The sequence below is a fragment of the Zingiber officinale genome, chromosome 7A (assembly GCF_018446385.1).
Source record: "Zingiber officinale cultivar Zhangliang chromosome 7A, Zo_v1.1, whole genome shotgun sequence".
Taxonomy (NCBI): Eukaryota; Viridiplantae; Streptophyta; class Magnoliopsida; order Zingiberales; family Zingiberaceae; genus Zingiber; species Zingiber officinale.
This window is the reverse complement of record NC_055998.1, coordinates 137,926,873-137,949,169: the sequence shown is the minus strand read 5'-3', so window position 1 is coordinate 137,949,169 and position 22,297 is coordinate 137,926,873. Positions and strand designations below refer to the sequence as shown.

The following is a 22,297-nucleotide window of genomic DNA, read 5'->3' as shown; positions in this document are numbered from 1 at the left end:
CCATTTGAATCTCATTTGATTTTAAAAATCCACTTACAACCAATGAGTTTCACACCTTCTAGTAATAGGACAAGTTCCCAAACTTTATTGTCTTGCATTGACTTATACTCCTCATTCATTGACTCAATCCACTTTTGAGAATTTAAATCTTACATGACTTGATGAAAGTTGATCAGATCATTCTCTATCATACCATCATTTTCCTCATGTTCTTGAAGTAGTACTATGTAATCATTTGAAATAACATTCTGCCTTTCTCTAGTGGATCTACATAAAGACACTTATTCTTCATACACTGGTTATTGATGTTGTTGAGTTTGTTCTTCCGGGAGTTGATTAACAATGTCTTGTTGTTCTTGTATTGCATCTTGATCACTGACAGGAATAAAATCTTGATCATTATCAGAAGCAATCATAGGAATATAAATCATTTCCTCTTGAAGAGTAGTGGAATACATTCTTCCTCAAAGACAAGGTCTGTTACTTTATTCTTCCCCCAAACTCAATATCCTCAAAGAATGTTGTAGTTCCCGTTTCAAAGATGATATTTACTTTGGGATCATAAAACTTGTACCTTATGATCGCTCAGAATATTCAATAAAGTAGTTACTAACTGTTCTAGAGTCCAATTTCTTTTCATATGACTGATACAGTCTAGCCTCAGTCGGACATCCCCAAATATGAAAATGTTTGAAACTTGGCTATCGCCTTGTCCAAAGTTCAAAAGGTATTTTAGTAGTTGTTTTAATGAACACTCGATTGAGAATGTAATCTGCTGTCTTTAATGCTTCTCCCCAGAGTGATGTTTGTAAAGTTGAATGACTAACCATACTACTTACCATATCCTTAAAAGTTTGATTTCGTCTTTCATCTACATCACTCATGCTTGGTGAGCCTAGCATGATGTACTTTGGGACGATTTCACACTCCTCTAGGTATTGAGCAAAAGATCTTGGGCGTTGCTCACCTGAACAGTCATATCTACTATAGTATTCACCACCACGATCGGATCTGACTTTCTTAATTCTTTTGTCGAGTTGATTCTCGACTTCAACTTTAAATGATTTGAGAACATCCAATGTTTGACCCTTTTCATAAATAAGAAACAGATATGCATATTTAGAATAATCAACAATGAACGATACAAAATATTGTTGACCATTCCAAGAAGGTGTGGGAAATGATCCACAAATATTTGTATGTTTCAATTCCAATACTTCTGTACCTCTATATGCACCCTTTTTCTTCTTTTGGTCTATTTGCCCTTAATGCATTCAACACAAATGTTTAGGACTATAAAATCAATGGAGTGTAAAATTTCATCCGATATAAGTCGTTCAACTCTATTTTTAGAGATGTGTCATAAACGTTTGTGTCATAAGGCACCTGATTTTTTATTATTAAATTTACACTTAGTACCACGTGATTCCATATTTAAGGTTTCAATATAAGAAGCATTTATATCAAGCATATATTGTCATAAATTATAAGTGAATCGGTTCCAATAATAGTAGAATTAATAGATAAATTAAATTGACCTTTTCCAAATGAACAACAATAACCTAATTTGTCCAAATGAGAAACATAAACCAAATTCCATCTAATTATGGTATAATAAAAGTATCTATTAAGTTTAAATAATAACCAGTACTTAACAACAATCTAAAATGCCCTATTACTTCCACTTCAGCCGACTTGTCATCACCTACATAAATGCATTTTTAGCATCACTTGGCTTTCAACAGCTCAAGCAACCTTGCACTGAAACACTTATGTTAGTAGTAGCACATGAGTCTAGCCACCAAGTGTTTTTAGTACTGAAGCTACAGTTACTTCAGAATAGATCAAATTTAAAAATGTACCCTTTTTTGCATGCCATGCATAGTATTTAAGACATTCTTTCTTAACATGATCAGACTTGTTACAGAAAAAATAATCTTTATTGTTATTATCCTACTTTTGTTTCTTCACATAAGGACCTTTAGTAATCTCATTCTTGCTTTTCTTGCCCTTATCTTTGGGGGTGCTTGCCAAATAGGCAATGTCAGCCTTATTTTGCTTCAAGCTTTTTTCCTCTTGAACACAATATGAAATGAGCTCATTAAAAGTCTATTTCTCTCTTTGACAGTTATACTTGATCTGAAACTGACTGAATTAGTTTGGAAGAGATATAAACACTAAATACACAAGCATGTCATCCGACAACTCAAGATTAAGTGCCTTCAACTTTGATGCAAGGTGGGACATTTCCATGATATATTGCCGAACATTTCTCTTGCCTTTATACTTCATAGAAATCAAGCTCTTCAGAATTGTTCTTGTTTTTACCTTATCGCTTTTGGCAGAGCGCTTTTTAATCTCATCGAGATATTCCTTAGCTTTAGTGACACTATTAGACATTGCACCCCTAAAAGCCTCAGGTATGCCGCACTTGATGATCCTAAGACTCATGCGGTTAAAACCATCTCACATCTCATATTTAGCCCTTTATTGAGAGGAATAAGTATTTGTAGGAGTAATGGTTGCTTTGTCCTAATCGCAAGATCTAGATTCATGTAGCCAAAAATAATTAAAATGTTCTCCTTCTAATCCTTAAAATTTATGGCATTAAGGATCGACACTTAATTTAAATTAGCAGAAATAGTAGTAACATTTGCTGGAAAGAGAACATAAAAATTATAACATAAATAATATGCTCATTTTGAAAAAATTAAAATAAATAGTAAATCATATCTAAAGATACTTAATGTTATAAAAATATCAAGTCTTTAGACAATAATATTATTTACGAAGTTGTACTCTTACTGTAATAATCAAATACTAACAATAATACGTGACAAATAAATCTATCTTTTGGATCGATTTATTATATTCATATAAATAACAAATAAAATCTTATAATTATTATGTATTTATAATCACAAGTACATGTATAATTTAATTAAACATAAATTTTTCTGAGTTGACTAATACTCAGATAAATATACGCATTTATACTTTATTTAATACCTCAATAGTATTTTAAATAAAATTAAATTCGAATAATAAAGGTGACTTCGGTGATATATAATTTAAATTTAACTTAATTTAAAATAATAGATGTTGACGGACTCATATAATCCATTTAAAAAATAATTAATATTATAAAATAATTTAATTAAATTATTTTATCTAAATAATTAAATTTAATGAATTATTATCAAAGTCATGTGTACAGGAATGTTCTAATAATAAACTATTAGAATTAATGTATTAATAGAAAACATAAGTTATTCCAATGAATTAATGCACTATAAAACTGGCGCAAGTATTCATCCCAACTTTCCAAAATGGATGAAACTATTGTCTTCAAACAAATCGATGCCAATTTTCGTCTTTAAATCATCCAAGCAGTAGCATGGAAATAAGATATTACTATGATACTAATTAATATTGATGGAAATAAGATATTACTATGATACTAATTGATATTGATGGAAATAGATTGAGAAGTCTAACTCTATTTAATTCTTAAAAAATTATAAATATAATAATCAGATTACGGATATGTACCTAAATTTATAGTTTGGAGTCGATTTTGGATGATGATTTTTAATTTATAGATTTTTTATATTTAAAAAGTTTTGTTGATAAAAATCAAAATATATATATAAAAAAGATTCTTTGTAAATTAGGATCATAATCCTTTTTTATAGAAGTCTAAGTTTTTTTAGAAGCCTAAATTTATTTATTTCTTGTCCCAGGGTGTATCACAGTTGGGGCGCATGGTTTCGTGATTGAGAGGTCCAGGGTTCGATTCTCGGGATGTCATTACCTGGGGTTAACATCCCAGTCATGCGCTTTTAGTTGTTTACGTATGTGCGTGTATTTACCTTATTCCATATCCATGATACTGGCTGCTAATGTGACGGTATATTTGTTTTTGAAGTTTATTTATTTCTAATTTGACATATCGACAAATAAGAAATTGTATATGTAATATCTACACTATTGTGTTAATAATTAAGTCCTTAAATCATATTCTTTAATTCTATAAATTTTACCACATAAATTTATAACAATCATATTCTTTAATTTTAAATTTCACTATATCGATTTATGATTTATGTAGATGATAATATTAAATAATTATAATTATGATCCTAAAATTCTAATTAGCATCCTCTGGGCAAGTCAACAACAAGCCTCCTTCCATGAAACACACTATCCCTAGAAGATGAACAAGGCCAGGGGCGGATCTGGAGAATACCACCCCTTATTTCGTATAAAAATTATCTCTCCATATTTGAATTTCTAGATCCGTCACTGAACAAGGCTCAAACTTATGTGAAGAAGATCGACTCAAAACTGCATGTGAAGGTCCAGAAGAGTGGATCCCACAAGACGAAAGGAGTCCATTTAAATTGTAGAAGTTACCACTATGGCATCAAATATCGAACCTTTCCCATTTCTCAGTCAAGATCAAAGCACTGTCAATATGCAAAACTACATCGGATCGTGTAAGGACGAGGACTTGCACGACGGGAGAGAATAGAGCAGGCGCCAAAGGCGAAAGCAATGGGAGGGGATCGATTTGAGGCAGGTGCTAAGGGTGAGAGCGACGGAAAAGGCATGCAGCAAAGACTCGGAGAAAAGAGAAGATCATGACTTTACAAAGCAGACCAACATAATAAGAATTTGGGGATTTAATTTCGGGTTAGATTGAAATTTTGATTTTTTTTGTTTAACCGAAAATTAAACCGAAACCAAATCGATATAATCAATATAATTTTTTAAAAATAAATATCTAAATTAACTGTACTAAAATTTTAATTTCAATCAATTCGGCCGATTAATTTGATTTAACCGAACATTTACATATCCTTAATTAACTCAATCTTTATGGGTGCTTGCCAAATAAGCATTGTCGGTCTTATTTTACTTTAACCTTTCTTCCTTTTGAATACAATATAAAATGATAGAGTCCATTTCTCTATTTGATAATTATAATTTATCTGGAATTGACTAAATTAGTTTGGAAGAGATATAAGCACTAAATGTACAAGCATGTCATTCGACAACTCAAGATTAAGTGTCTTAAACTTTGATACAAGATGGGACATTTCTATGATATATTCTCAAATATTTCCCTTGACTTTATACTTTATAGAAATCAAACTCTTTAGAATTATTCTTGTTTCCACCTTATCACTTTTTTTCAAAGCCTTTTGCAATCTTATCGAGATATTCCTTAGCTTTGGTAATACTATTAGACACCGCATCACTAAAAGGTTCAGGTATGTCATGCTTAATGATCATAAGACTCATGCGATTAGAACCATCTCACTTATCATATTTAGCTCTTTGTTTAGAGGAATTAATATCTTTAGGAGCAATATAATGAGTCGCTCTATCCTAATCAAAAGATTTAGATCCACGTAGCTAAGAACAATTAGAATATTCTCTTTCTAATCTTTAAAATTTGTTGCATTAAGATCGGCACTAAACTTAAGTTAGTAAAAATAATAACAACATTTGTTGAAAATAAATAGCATACTCAATTTGAATTAATTAAAATAAATGATAAATCTCATTTAAAGATATCTAATATTATAATATGAAGTTTTTGAACAGTAATATAATTTGTAAGTAGTAATAGTAATAATAAAATATTAACAATAATAATTGATAAATAATAAATCCATCATTAGATCAATTTATTATATTCATGAAAATAATAAATAAAACATTATAATTATTATGTGTTTATTATCATAAATAAATGCATAATTTAATTAAGTATAATTTTTTTTTTTTGCCGATTAATACTCAAATAAATATACACATTTATACTTTATTTAATATCTTAATAATATTTTAAATAAAATTAAATTTAAATTACAGACGTTACTTTGGTGATATATAATTTAAATTTAACTTCATTTAAACTAATAGAGGTTAATGGAATACATATCATCCATTTAAAAAAACTTAATCAATATTATAAAATAAATAATTAAATCTAATGGATTATTATCAAAGGTTCTGCATGCGTCCAGACGGTAACGTTCTAAGAATAAACTATTAGAATTAATGCATCGATATAGAACATTAGTTACGATTTCCAATGAATTAATGCAAACTATTCATCTGCCTAACTGTGTCTAAGATTATCTACAATGTAAAATTTACAAGAGTTTTTTAAATTAAAAAAGTTGAATAAAAAAAATTTAAGCAATATAAGGTTTATAATTTAAAAGCATTAATAAAAAATTAAATTTATTTATTTTATTAAAATTGTTGTATATACATAGAGTCAAGTAATTATATGATATGAATTATATTATAAAAAAAAATCACTTAGAACTAGAGTCTTAATTTTTATGAGGTCGAGAGGTAACCGTCTCATGGCCCAGTTCAATGAAGGACGTATTTTTTTTAATTATACTAAAACAAAACGAGAGACATGGACCCTAAATGACCGCCAAACCTAGCCTCACGGTTTTGATGCACACACCGATGCACGACTCTTCTTTAAATGTAATTTCTTCTCTGGTATTGCTCTTCTTTGCACGTAATTTAATTTCTTCTCCAGCGTTCTTTCTACCAATGCATGGATTCACTGAAGAAGAGGTAATTCTAATCTTCTTTTTTGACCATCTTCTTCGTCTTGCAACACGCGGCACCAATTGCATTTAATCGTGCAACAACATGTTGGACCCCGTGGGTGTTTTGATGTGATCAACCAAGTTGGTTAGGTCCTGCGTTTTGTCTGATCCATGTGTCTGAGTGTGCAGGAGCTTAGGAGCACAGGAAGTCGAGCGGAAGATGCAACTAGCGAGAAGGACGACACGGGTAGGGAGCCGACGTGCTCGGTGCGTCCGAAGGACGAGAAAGCTGCGGAAGAGTACTCCGGTGGAGCGAGAAGAACGTGTGCGGCGTTCGAGGGACGAGAAGCCGGACGAAAGTCTGCTCGAGGAAGGCTGGAAATTGGGTTTGGGTGAGCCCTATTTCGGTTGGCCGGAATCACCCAAAAGACCGGAACTACGGAAGATGTCGGAAGACGAAGCAAAGAAGCAAAGGAGCTGAAAAGACAGCTCAAGGCGCCTTCATCATGCTTGAAGGCGCCTTCAAGGCCTTTTTAAGGGGCTTGAGTCTGATCAAATTGACCGTTTGGCTTCGGATAGAGTTCTATCCGAACACCTGCTTGGAGGCGCCTTAGGCCATTGTTGGAGGCGCCTTGGAGCTTCGGGATAGACTTTCCAGGGGCTATAAAAGGACCCCTGGATCTAGGAATTCATCATTCATTCAAGCTTTCAATTCCTAGCAACTTGTGAGTTCATTAAGTGTGTAAAAAGGCTTCTCCGCCTACAGTGAAGGAGACTCTGCTAGTGCGATTTTCGATTGTCCTGGATTAACAACCTCCTTGGTTGTAACTAGGTAAACCTCGGTCTCCCGTTTTGTTTCTGTCTTTAGTTTTATATAGTTGCTAGTTATTTTTACTGCTGATTTTATTTCTGAGTTGAAATCCGAGGATGGTATAGTTTATTTTTGATTTCAGAAGCAATTCACCCCCTCTTGTCGCCCTCCGCTGCACCTACACAACAGTCGTTTGTGCGACCTAATCACGTCGATTATCGCATTAGCTATCTCAAGCAACACGGGCCGGTGGTTGACCTTTGCTCGTGTGACCTAATTGCACGGTGATTACTGCTTGTCGTCTTGCTATTACCTGCAGCTACCGCATTGGTCTCAGTGTTACATGATACACTAAATGAACTATCAACGTTATAGATTGAGAAAGAAATAATATGAGAATTAGATTATTCAAATTTTATAAATATTTTTATCTTAAAATAACTAGACAAATAGTATTTATAATAATATATTATTTTTTATTTATTTATGGATTTAATATATATATTATTTGTAAATTAAATTTTATCATTATTTATTGTATATTTATTGTATAAAAAGGTCATCTTATAGTATGATTCAAATCCCGTCGAATACGCTCTGCTTAGAACTTTAAGATTTTATAATATTGACACGACATATTAAAATTATTAAAAAAATCACATTTAAAATTTTAGTAGATGTCCTAAAATCGACGCGACTGTTCGTCTCCAAACAACGCAACGTTGTCCATCAGAAGCATCAGTTATTCGTTGTCCAACCGAGGCACCATAACTGATGGCAGCACACAAGGAACTGACCATGCCACAGCGTCGCCCTCCTCCAATTTGTTAGAAAATTAATGGAGCCATTTTCAAATGCCATAGAAAATTAATAGCGGATTTGTGATTTCCTTATTCCGGCAATCCAGACAAAAAAAATTTCAAATTTTTTCGACAGCCCAGACTATAAAATCGAATTTCCCCCATAAATTGAAAATTCGAAAAGTTAATAAAATCAATGGTTGTGCTTCCTTCCATACCAACCATCATGAATCACTAGGATGGACAACTAAAATAGAATCAAAATATAATAATCTCTTAACAATTAAAAATGGATTGCTCTGATAATTAATAGAAATAAGTTGAGAAGTCTCGACACATAATACTAAATTTTATTTAATTCATAAAAAATTATAAACATAATAACTAAAATTATGAAAGTGTATCAGAATTCATAATTTGTAGTTAAATTTAGATGATGATCTTTAATTTATAGATTTCTTAATATTTAAAGAATTTTACAAAACAAAATATGAAAAAAATATTTTCTGTAAACTGACATCATAACTTTTATTTATAAAAATATAAATTTACTTATTTCTAATTTGATCCATCATTAAATCAAAATTTTCATATATAGTATGTACACTATTATAGTCTTAAATTATATTCCTTAATTCTAAATTTGACAATTTATGACTTATTTAGATGATCATATTAGATATTCATAACTATAATTATAATCTTAGGGGGCGTTTGATTCTTTCCTAGAAATAGAAATCGGAATGAGAATCATTGTATTGTGGAATAAGAATGGATATGAGCATGGATATCACTCTTAAAAGCAATGTTTGGTTACTTGCATATTTTCTATCGGAATAAATTAAAATTTTCTTTTTTACTCTTAAAGGAAAATAAGAGAAAAAATTAGATGTGAGAGAAAGATGAATGTGAGAGAAAAATATGATGAAAACAGAATGATAAGAGAGAAAGTGTGATGAGAGAGAAAGTGTGATGAGAGAAAATGAGAAAAGAGAGTGTGATAGGAGAGAGCATGATGAGAAAAGATGAGAGAGGAAATATGATGGGAGAGGATGAAGAGAGAAAAAATGTAATGAAAAGAGGAGAGAGAGTGTGATGAGAGAGATTGAGGAGAGAGAAAGTATGGTGAGATAGAAAGTATGATGAGAGAGAAAGTGTGATAAAAAAATAGAACAGTGAGTGTGATGGGAGAGATTGAGGAGAGAGAAAGTATGATGAGGGAGAAAGTATGATGAAAGAGAAAGTGTGTTGAGGAAAAAAAAGGAGGGAGTGTGACAAGAGAGATTGAGGAGAGAGAAAGTGTGATGAGAACGAAAGAAAAAAGAGAGTGTGATGGGATCGCGGAGAGATTGAGGAGAGAGAAAGTATGATGAGAGAGAAAGTGTAATGAGAAAAAAAAGAGGAAAGATAGTGTGATAGGAGAAATTAAGGAGAGATAAAAGTGTGTGATAAAATGATGAGAGAGAACAAGGAGAGAGAAGTGATATAAAATAAAAAATAAATAAATATATTTTGATATTTGATATTAAGGAAGAAAATTTTAGTTTTAGGTCAAGAGTATTTTTTGAATAAGGAAATATTTTGATTGATGAAAATAGGATAATGACTCATTGAAGGAGAGGTACATGAGAATGAGTCATTACCCAATTTCAAGGATCCATTCCCTTATTTGTATTCATATTCCTATAATTCAAACATTAACAATGACAATCAATAATTCTCATTCCCATTCCCCACTCCTATTTCCTTAAATCAAACATCTCCTTAAATTTCTATTAGTAGCCTTTCGTTAAGTCAACAACAAGTCTCCTTTCATTTTACACAGGAGGTTCATTTATTTAACTGAATAAATTTTTAATTTCAATCGATTCCGTCGGTTAATTTAATTTGACCGAATAAAAATTTTTTATATCTATTTAATATGCTCCAAAATAAACGGTAATAATATTAATTCCAAAATTTATTTATATTACTCGTTATAAACTAACTGTAATAATATTTATAAATAAATGCACGAACAAAACTTACAAATTATATTCATTAATAAATCTTTTTATCAAACTTATAAATAAATCTCTCAAACCAAATAATAAATTTGAATAATATTAATTGACCGAATAAATTTAAAAATATAAAAATTTTAAATAATCAACTAAATTTGAATTTAAAGTTGAACAACTCAAATCAAACCTCAATCTATTTTATAAAAAAATTAAACTTAAATTACAATGTTAACAATTTATTTTATTTTAATCTGAATTTAATTTAACTCCATAACTTGTTAAATAAACTCTGAACATCAAAAAATTAAGCTTGATTTGACACGTATACCATTCTAATTCCATCCTAATACTACATATTGTGCAGGTTGGGCTGGCCCATAAACACGGCCCATTCTATCGACAATTGATACGACCCTTCCTTCCCTAGCTCTGTCTAGAACCTTCTGGCCCTTTCCTCCCGCACCTTAAAATCCCTCGTCTTCCCTAGCTGAGAAACAGATAAACTCCGGCGGCAAGATCCAGGAGCAGAGATGGCAGACGAGCAGCAGTTGCGGCTGGATCTCGAGGAGCTGAGGCACCTGCAGAGCCTTGCTAAGAGGCCTCGCGTCGCCTCCCTTCTCGCCTCTGAGATCCGTAGCCTTGAAGCCAAGGTATATCTCACTTTTCTGGTCCTTTCTCCCTTCTCGACGTGTTTCGTCTCCGGGATTGGTTACGATGCTGTATTGTGCGATTCGATTGTGATTTAGTTGGAACTATCTGTTTAATTGATGGTTGATGTGCAGTTGTCTGCGGTGACTGCGGCAACAACAGGGGCTAAGGTTTCTGCAGAGAAGGCACCGGTAGCTGCTGCTGCCTCTTTGAACAGTTATGTTACCCTCTCATCGTTCAGCTGGGATCAAGACAATGACAAGATCAAGGTATGTTGGCTTCATTTTTTTTACTGTACTGTTTCTGGTGCTTTGAGGAAATAAATCACACTGCCTGCAGAGCAGAGCATCGCTAAAAGAAAAAAGAGTTTCAACATATATTAAATTCACATGAATAATTGCATCAAACCATGTAAATTTTGATCAATCGGCAACCACACTATCTTGCTAGATGACCTACGTGGATGACTATTCAAAATTCTGTGGTTCATTGCTTGATAAATCAACAACTATTCATATTCTAAATTGTGTTCATTCTCCTTGTGATATTTCAGTTGCAAATTGATCCTTTTTATAGCATTTGTTTAGTAAATTCTTGTATCAGTGGGATCAACTACTAGGACCATATCACTTAGATACAATTTCTGCATCTTCTATGAATGTTCAACTTATGCTAATATTTCAAATTAATTAACCGAAAATACCCATTTGCACTTGCACCATCATAAATTAATTCCCTCCCTTTGAGACTGACAATATCAATCTAACTTTGCAGAATATATTTTCTTCGTAAGGTTTGGCTTTGATGATTAGATCTGTTTTTTTCTTCTTTTTTGCTTCTACATGGCTACTTTTGATGATATATCAACATGTCTAGAATTAGCTTTCTTGCCACACGGTATCTGAAGATCATTCAATGGAATAAATGAACAATAGATAGAATCTTAGATATTCTAGAAATTTCCAGATGTATATTTGTATGTTCTTTGTTTACTTGAAGGAGCAAAATAATTGCCTCCTATATCTTTAAGTTGCCAGAGCAGAACAAGATGGTAGAAAACGACAATAAAGACTACAATGGAAAGCCTTCATATCTTTAAAACATAATAATCAAAAGTAATGTACCTATTTATGACTAACATATGTTTTACAACTACGTTTCTCATGTATAATTGGTTGCAGCTCATCTAAATGGACACATATCATTAGAACTTACTGCCACGAAAGATTTAGTTTCTGACATAACATAGTTGAAGTAGAGTCCCCTCTTTCTGATACATTCTTGTTTAACTAACTTCTCAAAGATTCATCCTTCCAGATCTATGTTTTCCTTGAAGGAGTTGATCCAGAGAAGTTGGAGACTATTTTCAAGACAATGTCAGTGGACCTCAAATTCCATGATATTCAGGGAAAGAATTATCGGTGCACCATACCAAAATTAAACAAAGAAATAGTCCCTGAGAAATGTAAGGTGCTAGTTAAACCAACAAAAGTGATAATTACACTTGTGAAAGCTTCGAAAGGAAATTGGCTAGACCTTCATTTCAAAGAAGATAAGGTAATAACTTGTTTTGGTTTTTTTTCTTTGAAAAAAAAAATCTCTTCAATTGCAATTAGCTCTCCTAGTGTTCATTTTGCAAATTTAAAGAATACACTTCAATTCTATCTGGAGAATCTAATATGAATTATAGTCCTCTATAGACATTTTTATGTGCATATCTTGTATAGAATTGCATTGCCCCTTGAATTTCAAATAGGAACTCAACCTGATTTATTCTTTATGCAGCTAAAGCCCAATCTAGACAAGGAGAAAGATCCAATGGCAGGCATCATGGATCTGATGAAGGTGAGCTCTTTCTTTCCTCAAGGACCCTCTTCTTTGGATCTTTAAGCTTGCGCCGAATCAATTTTTTTTTTTTTTTTTTCTGATGCTCACGCAGAATATGTATGATGACGGTGATGATGATATGAAACGAACAATTGCCAAGGCCTGGAGTGATTCAAGATCAGGAAAGCCTGCTGATCCCCTGCGTGGAAACTTTTGATTTTCTGTTGGTCGCCTAGTGATTGGCTATATTTATCAACTCATTGCAGTTTTGATACTCTTTAATCAAACTGGTGCTGATTTTAAAAAAGCTGCGTTGGAAGTTAATTTAGTCATTTGTGATGTTCTAAAAGGTTGCATTTTTCTTGGTGTTGGGGATTACAAGTCATATGCAGCCAAGACTTTGTTTTTCTTGCATAAAGATCCTTTTATCTCGCCCTAATTTTTTTTTTCATGTTTTATTATTCAACTAGATAAATAGAGCTTTCGTGTTGAATTAAAAAAGACAAAGTAAAGTTGTCGTACGTTTTTGAGGGTGGCCTCACTGATTTTGAAAGGCAGTGAATTATGGAGGGTATTCAATTATCAAGATTTATTGTATCAAATATTTACATAGGTATCAACTCTAGATTTATTGTATTACATATTTATATAGGTATTAATCAATTTACACCCCAAAATATTAAATGTCGCCGCTAGGTATGCGTTCTTAAACTTGTCCTGGAGATGTTATCGGGATGTGGTGTTGTGATAGGATATTTAAATTGTTAGTTAGTTATTCGTAATTTGATCTTCAGTTCAGTTATAGTATAGTTGTAGGAATTTTTCTTCAAATAGGGTACATAATCAAAGGATATTGGTCGTCTGGGCTGGCCACTGTGCGCGTAATCAAAGGATACTTTCGCGAGGTCATATCAATCATTCCAGAGATAGTTAATGAGGTTAATTGAGATTATTATTTTTTTTAACTTATCTTGGAGTTGAACGGATGATGTTTTATTTGACTATCTAGAGGGTGATTGTGTGGCCCCCAGGGCTATGGTGCAACGGCATGACATCCAGATTATCACTCAGATACCCGTGGTTCGAGCCCTAATTATGATGAATTTGTAAGAATTTTTCCTCTAAATAGAGCACATAATTAAAGGATGTTGGGTTGTTGGGCTATCCACTGCGAGCACTTTTCGATTTATTATGGTGGTCGATGGAAATTTTTCATGAGATCGAGTCGGTCATCCCAGACTCGACGTTACCCAATCTAATTAATCATTTTTTTTCTTTAGATAATAATTTAATTATGATGAAAGTGAACTGATGATAGTTATTCGGAATTATCACAGTTTGATCCTTTAACCTCATGTGATAAATCACCATTCAACTATCAAAACCCTATCAGGCTAACTATTAGGCTCCGTTTGGTAGGGATGATAGGATTAGAATTTGGTTATTAGGATAGGATTAGAGATAGGATTATTAATTACATCTCATGCCTAGGGATTATGAATCCCAATCTTAATCATTCCTAATCCTACCCCTAATCAATCCTACCAAACGACATATTAATAATTTTTTGAAAACATAATCTTAATTATCACCCCTACTAAACACAGCCTTACCGTTTACCAGCCTTACCGTTTACCATGAGGGCGAGGGAGAGGAAGAGGGAGAGGGAGAACGTGAAGTTTTACTGTTTACCGCTAATGTTGTAATCTAAATTTCTTTTGTCCTTCTAATCATAGAATTATTATCTACTCATTGTATTTTTAACGATTGAAATACATTTCAGCTGACTCAAATAGTTAAGGGGATAATTTTATTTTCGAATTCAAATGAGAATTTAGTTGATTGTATTTTGTTTTTTTTTTTCCTTTAAATTTATAACTTTTTAAAATTTTGTAATATTATTAATTTCTTAATTTATAATTCATGTGACTTTTTAATTTTGTTTTTTAAATTTATGAAAAAGGGGGAAAATTAATTTTTAATTTTTTTTCAAGCCTTTGACTTTTGGAGAGAAAATGTCTTTTAGTTTTGTAGGCCGCAATTTTGGAAATTAATTTAAAAGAATTCTAAATTTCTCAATAGCTAAATTAAACGTTTCTAAATAATCCCAAAGGAATATACTTTTTTCTTCTTCGTAATTTCAAATTAAAAAACTTAGGGAAATAATTTTAAATAATTCTTTAATAAGTCATGATTCTCAATAAACAACTTCCATAATTTTTTGAAATTGGTCTATAGCATAAAAGAAATAAAATTCAAAAAATTATTTAATTTCAATTAATTTCAATTTTTTAAAAAATATTATTCAATTTAAAATAGGTTTCTCAAATTAAACTTGAGCCTATAATCAAAATTGACTACCCCTCTCATTTTTTATTTAGTAATCAGGTATCCGTTATGACCGGATTGGTCTTATAAAATTTTTTTATCGACTATTAGGGTAAATTAAAAAGTATTCACGGAAGCATATCTAAGCTACCAATATTTTTAGGATTGTCGTTTCACTAGCAAAAAAATTCTTACAGTACATTACAACTATTTTTTTTTTCAGGAAACTTTCATAATTTCTTTTTAGATAATCTTATAGCATTAGGTTGCATGTCTTAATCAATTTTTCATTTGATCGAACATTTTAAAATTTAGAGAATTTTGAAAGCCAATGGAATGTTGAGCACGGTTAAATTAATTAGCCTTAATGGTTTTTGTTATGAGTTTGCTTTTTGAAAGTCTATTTAGGATGATAAACGAGTCAAATTAAACTACTCACCTTTATATTGTTGGAATAAAAGATGATATTACTCACCTTTATATTTTTATTTTTATCTAACACTCTCAAAAATATATTTGTTCTTTATTTATATATATATTTTTTAATTCAAAATAATTTAAATATTTAAATTGACCAACATATTTGTAATGATACATAAACAATATTAACACCACAACATTTTTTTTTTTTGACACAGATACCTAAAAAGAAATTGTTATTTTTGACACACAATAAAATAAAAAAATAATTGACTTGAATTATTCTTTTATTTCTATACATCAACTCTCATTTTTTTACTTGTTGATTGTCAAATTTTCTCCACCTTACATATTAACCATTCTCATGTTCACCTTCTCCAAATACATTACGACTATAATTTTAGACTTTCGATAGGTTATATATAAGACATTCAAAAACATTAGCTAGCTTTGCCTCATTGTCACACAAACACCTTCCATTTTTTGCTTCTTCCTTTTGGTAGATTGAAAATAAAAGACCTTCACTTTTTTTTTTTTGCCACGTATTCTCCTTCGCGATGCCTAAAAGTGCTTTCGGTGATGGTTTGAGCAGGTAATTTTGTTGTCACACTTTCGATCATTGCATCATAGAAATAGCAACTCGTGGGAGGTATTGAATTGGGACAGTTCGGAATTAGAAGGAGATGAATAGCTCGTTCGTTTCGTTGATGAAGATTTTATTGGAAGAAATAATGTGTCGAAAATTTACAGAGTATTAGTTGAATTTAAACTATACTGAATTAAATTCAATTTACAATTAAAATGATTTGAACGGATAATCTCAGACTATTGGTAGGAGCTCGTTTCTGCTATGTGCTGAAGAGCGAACTGAGTCACCGAGCAGACAGATCAACCGAGCAGTAGGTCTATGTTGCTGAGCGGGCAGATCAGCTAACCAACAGATCTGTGTTGCCAAGCGGGCAGATCTGCCAAGCAACAGAGCGAACTGACTGGGTAGTGCAGCTAATCAGGTAGAGCAGCTCAAGCAAGCGTAGCGGTCGAGAGAACAGTGTGAGTCACTGATAGATCACAGAGTCTGCTCGGGCAGAGCAACCATCTGATCAGATAGGCCAACCGAGCGGTACGATTGGGCGAGTAGAACGATAGACCGGGCGGATAGAGAGAGGTAGACCGGTCAATAAGGCCGACCAAGTTCGACTAGACAGAGAAGTTGGCCCGGGCGAGTAGGCAGACTGAGCTAGGCCGATTGGGCGAACAGACAGGCAGGTCGAGATAGTGCCAATCGGGCGAACAGACAGACAGGTCGAGACGATGCCAGTCGGGCGAACAGTGCAAGCCGGGCAAAGATGCTAAGCGAAGAGGCTAGCCAGGCAAGAGGTCGGTCGGGCTTTAAGCAGCGGACCGAAGCCTGCGATTATTGTAGTTTCCTTGAAACAGATTCGCCCACCTCCAGTTGTGCTTCGAGGCTTACTAGGGTTGTCTGTTTCCCAGGATACAACGGTTGACCGTGATTTCCACCAAGCACTGGTGATCACGGCAAACTGAGTGACACACGATTGCTATCACAGGCACTCTACCAAGCAGGGGTTGTACGACAAAGGAGGAGGGGAATGAAGATGGAGAGCTTCTACTTGTGTTGTTGTGTGCCCTCTGCCTGTGATCGCAACCTCCTTATATAGGATCTCAGACCAATGGCAGCATTAATGATCTTAATGATCATTATTCGTCCAGCATTCAATACACGCAAGTCGTGCCCGCACACGAGTCAATATGGTTCGGTGCAATCCGGGTCCTGGATTTGCACCCCCTCTGCGCACTCACGCATGAGAGAGAGCCTCTCCCCATGCATTTCTTCACATCATCAAAGCATATAAATCAATATAAACCAACCAATATGCCAAGAAACTCTCAATGTGGGATAAAGTCTCATTCACATTGGAATTTCTATCCTCTTCCACCTCTTCTCCATTCACACATATTCAACAGATATTTTGCAACGGAAATACTCAAAGCAAACTCTCAATGTTAACAAGTAGATTTATTTGGTATCCATCTCAAGAAGAGATGAGTAATCTAAGAATCCACACACCGAACATACTCTACACTATATAAACCCTCCTTCTCGGAACAACCGGAGGTGGATAAATCTCATACAACACTCACACAAGTATACAACTCAAAAAAAGAAGTAAATGTACATAAATACAAATAAAACTTCTTCTTGCTTGGTCTTGTGTAACTTGAGGATGCCTCTTGACTCTTGGAAGTGCAGCAACACTTGTCCCCAAGATCCTTTAAGAACCGTCAATGATGAGCGTGAAGAAGTGGAGAGAATCGTGTGTTAGCACTTATTTTGTTTGAACCTCGCTGTTGCCTTTATAGCTGCGCTTCTGGCTCCCAATCGATTCAACATCCTCCCAATCGATTACCAAGTCAGATCCACGCGATCTCAGCCGTCCAAACCTCGCAACTTGCTTAACGGTCATATCCCAATCGATCGACTAATCGATTGGGAGCAGCTGGATTGATCGTCTAATTGATCCGACATTTTTGTGTTCTCACAGAAAACCCTGGAATTAATTGACCAATCGATTCTGGCTTCTTCGCGTCCATCGCGAGAAACTCAACTCTAATCGATCGACTGATCGATTGAAGTATCCCAATGGATTGGGGAGCACACTGTGCTCTTTGCACGCGAGAGGCCTCCAAGCTGATCGATTGGCGTGGCCCTGTCAATCGATTGGACTAGCATTGCTCGCGAGACTCTCCCAGATAGGCTCTGGTTCAATCGATCGGCTGATCGATTAACCCACCCTAACTTGACTAACTCAAGTCTAGGGTTCCAATCCCAACATCTAGTTAATCGTGACCTGTTGGAACTCCTTGTGTCTACCATCTGGTCAATCTTGACCTGCTGAGACTTCGTCACCAAGTATTCGGTCAATCCTTTGACCCATTTTGGACTTTTCCCCTCGTGTCAAGTGTTCGGTCGACCATGACTCATTTGGACTTTCAAACACCAAGTGTCCAGTCAACCTTGACTCACCTAGATTTCCTCATATCTAACTTCACTCACTAGGACTTTTATCTGCCTAGCTTCACTCATTAGGGCTTTTCAACGGTCTGACTTCACTCACCAGGACTTTCCATCACCTACCTTTACTCACTAGAATTTCCTAACTGTCTGGCTTCACTTACCAGGACTTTCCATCTGCCTACTTCACTCACCAAGACTTTCCATCATCTAGCTTCACTCACTAGGATTTCTCAACTATCTAGCTTCACTTACCAGGACTTTCCATCTGCCTAGCTTCACTCACTAGGGTTTTTCATCTGTCTAGCTTTACTCACTAGGGCTTTTCACATGGCTTCACTCACCAAGATTTTCTTCTGCCTAGTTTCACTCACTAGAGTTTTTAAACTGTATGACTTTACTCACCAGGACTTTCCATCTGCCTAACTTCACTCATTAGGATTTTTCATATGCTTAGTTTCACTCACTAGGGGTTTTCACCTGACTTCACTCACCAAGATTTTCTTCTACCTAGCTTCACTCATTAGGGCTTATCAAACTGCCTGACTTTACTCACTAGGACTTTTCAGTCAAGTATTCAGTTAACCTTGACCTACTCGATTTTACTTTTGCCAACTCTTTTGTTGGACTTGTCCTTGTCTAATCTCCAGTTAGGACTTTCCAGTCAAATATTTGATTAACCTTGACTTATTTGATTCTTGTTCACATCAAACTGGTCAAACTTTGACTAGAGGAGAATTATATCAATAATCTTTCCAAACGGACAATTGCAACTGTAATCTTCATTCATTATTAAACATCAAAACTCAAACATTAAAATTCAAATTTGAGTCAACTCAAGCTTAGTCACACTGGTCAACTTTTATAAAAAAAATTACACTAACATATTATTGAGGTAAAATGACATAGACAAGATGATTATGATTACCTTTTCAAAATGGTGTTGATAGGTGATTCGAGGGTGGGAAAGTCAAACCTTCTCTCAAGATTCACTCATAATGAGTTTGGCCTCGAATCAAGGTCCACCATCGGTGTTGAATTCGCAATGCAAAGCATTCACGTCAACGAAAAGGTCATCAAAGCTCAAATATGGGACATCTCGGGCCAAGAAAGGTTCTGATAATGCTTCCGATAATTGTACATGATGCAGATATGTCTGAGGAGCTCTGCTCCTCTCCCCTTCCCTCGTGTACAAGACGACGCCTCACACACAGGGATGCATCGAACAATCACTGCCTCCTCCTTTCTCCACGTTGACGCCGTGGAGGAGCACTACCGTCACCTCCGGTGCCACCTCTAGTGGCCTCTGTCGGCCACTCAGGGTGCTCTCCAGCGTTGCCGTCACAAACGAGTGTCTCCTCAGTCAACCGTCGCAATCCCCACGGCCATTAATGCCCTCACCGTCGCCAGCGGTCGCCACCACCTCCACAGCGGCCTCCACTGCTGCCATCGGCGTCTCCAGTGGTTGTCGCCACCTCCAGCGGCTGTCGTCGCCTCCAGCGGCTGTCACCGCCTCCACAGCGGTTGTCGCTGCCTCCACAGCGGCCTCCACTGCTACCGCTGCCGCCTCAAGTTGCCACAACCTCCACAGCGGCCTCCACCGCTACTGCCGCTACCTCCACCGCTGCCGCCGCCTTCTCCAACAGTTGTTGCCACCTCCACAGTGGTCCCCGCTGCCTCCATCGCTGCCGTCGCCCTCGCCTCCATCGCTGCCATCGCCGCCGCCTCCATCGCTGCCATCGCTGCCTCCAGCGGCGGCCGTTACCTCCACAACGACCTTCACCACTGTCGTCACCGCCTCCAGTGGCCGCTGCCACCTCCACAGCAGCCTCCACCACTGCCGCCGCCGCCTCCAATGGTTGCCTCCTCCTCCAGCAGTCGTCGTCTGAGTTCTTAGACTTCATACCATCTTTGCTTCGCCCTGCGAGCCGATAGGGTGTTTGTCCTGTGAGCCAATATGGCGATCGGCTTGCGAGCCGATATGATTTCGGCCTTCGAGCCGTTGATATGTTCCTGCTCCTTGGCTCTGCAAGACCTCTGATTTGTATTACCCCCAGTTCCGTGTCGACCCAATTCTCCATCCAATCCGATCCTTCAGGCTATAGAAACTCTCGCCCCCGTGGGCCAAGGTACAGGGAGGTTATTGCTCTCCTTTTTACATATGATATTTTTACTTGTCATCATATTTCACATCAAAGGAGGCTAACCTAAGACAGCTTATCATCTATGTCCACTGCTATGGGCCGAGCGTTACAATCAGTTCACCGGTCTATTAGAGGGCGTCCCCCCTGGGGCCAGAGTTTGTCACTGTACTCATTCTTTATTCATTTCATTGTTCTACTTAGGGGTGACAATTCGGTTCTGGTTGACGGGTTCGGGTTGGCAAGTTGGCGGGTTGGCAAATGACAACCTGAACCTGACCTGATTATTAATTCGGGTCAAACTAGTCAACCTGAACCTGACCTGATTATTAATTCGGGTCAAACTATTCAACCTGAACCTGATTTGTTTATTTGCACTTGACACGAACCCGACCCGTTTGACCCGAACATGACTTGCATTCATTAAAGAAATTTTGTATATTAAATTAAAAGCTAAAAATAACATTTATCTACACAAATTGAAAATCCATATTATAAATGATAAGTCATAACAATATTGCAATCAATAGCATATCTCTATGTTTAGGGTTTTTAACTTTTTTAAATTTGTAATTTTAGTTTAAATTTATAATTATTTATAAACGGGTTCGCGGGTTGTAATTGGGTTATTTCAGGTTGACCCGAACCCGACTTGTTTATTAATTGGGTCAATTGGGTCGACCCGAACCCGAAACTACCGAACTCTAACCTAATTTTTTCGTGTTCGGTTCGGGTCGTGTTTTTGTGTCGGGTCAAAAATTGCCACCCCTAGCTCTACTATTGTTCGACTGTTTATATATATTTTTTGGAGGATATGCCTCGAGCATCGAGGTACCAGGGACTGAGACAAACCCGGTCACTGGCTATAGGTAGTGTTTATCAAAGGACTCTTGATGACTTGGTTAACATAAAAGATAAATCATAACCTCTCTTCATTTTGGGTCATGAAGATGCGGTCAGTTTTTTAACCACGTCACTGATAGTTTCGTCTTCTCAGGTTCCTGACAAGATCAATACACCAGTGCATTTCAAGAAATCCATCGATATGTTCTTTATGCGATGACAATTAATTTGTTTATTGATCTTCTTCGGCAATGATAAACGATATGCAATCATATATCGAAACATGACTTAACTAACTTGATTTCTTTATTGAATCAAATGTCTAAGTTTATATATATATATATATAATTTAAAGGACTAGCTAGGTTATTATTGATCATGTGATTTTATTAAAACTTTTTGTTATTATCCATGATAAAATTCAGGAATAGACACATAAAATAATGAGATCCATAAAAATAAAAATGATAGAGTATGAATTTATATGTCTATCCTAAATTTTTTCTTCCATTATTACTCTTTGTCAAAATAGATATAGAGCGCATATTATCGAGGAGTCGTGCATGGGTGCACTTGTGGTCTATGACATAACTCACAATACGACATTTGAGGATGCTGAGAGGTGGTTGAAGGAGTTGAGGGAGCACACCAATTCGACCATCATGATCAATGATCATGCTTATCGGGAACAAGGCCGAGTTGGGACATCTTAGAGCATCTTCAATGCAAGGTTTTTAAAGATATTTGTAAAATGAAAAAGTTAAATAAAAAAATTCTAACCATTGTGGATGTAAGGTTTGAAGTTTGTTGTTAAAGAGCAGCAGTGAAATTTCAAAGTTACTTTTCTGTGTTGAA

At 35.3% G+C, this 22,297-nt stretch overlaps 1 protein-coding gene and 1 pseudogene across 1 annotated transcript; both read left to right on the top strand.

Annotated features, from left to right (window-relative positions):
- Positions 1-10,663: 10,663 nt before the first annotated feature.
- LOC122002795 (calcyclin-binding protein-like) lies at positions 10,664-13,115 on the top strand. Its single transcript, XM_042558132.1, has 5 exons — positions 10,664-10,851; positions 10,984-11,118; positions 12,167-12,406; positions 12,635-12,694; positions 12,789-13,115. The coding sequence occupies exons 1-5, from the start codon at positions 10,732-10,734 to the stop codon at positions 12,891-12,893; spliced, it is 660 nt and encodes a 219-aa protein (XP_042414066.1). The 5' UTR covers positions 10,664-10,731; the 3' UTR covers positions 12,894-13,115.
- A 2,866-nt stretch (positions 13,116-15,981) lies between these two features.
- Positions 15,982-22,180, top strand: LOC121999761 (annotated as a pseudogene).
- The last annotated feature ends 117 nt before the right edge of the window (positions 22,181-22,297 follow it).

Coding starts and splice junctions, on each gene's coding strand:
- LOC122002795 (XM_042558132.1), top strand. CDS start 10,732: ATGGCAGACGAGCAGCAGTTGCGGCTGGATCTCGAGGAGCTGAGGCAC. Junction 10,852..10,983: donor TCCGTAGCCTTGAAGCCAAG/GTATATCTCACT, acceptor GTTGATGTGCAG/TTGTCTGCGGTGACTGCGGC. Junction 12,407..12,634: donor TTCATTTCAAAGAAGATAAG/GTAATAACTTGT, acceptor TTCTTTATGCAG/CTAAAGCCCAATCTAGACAA.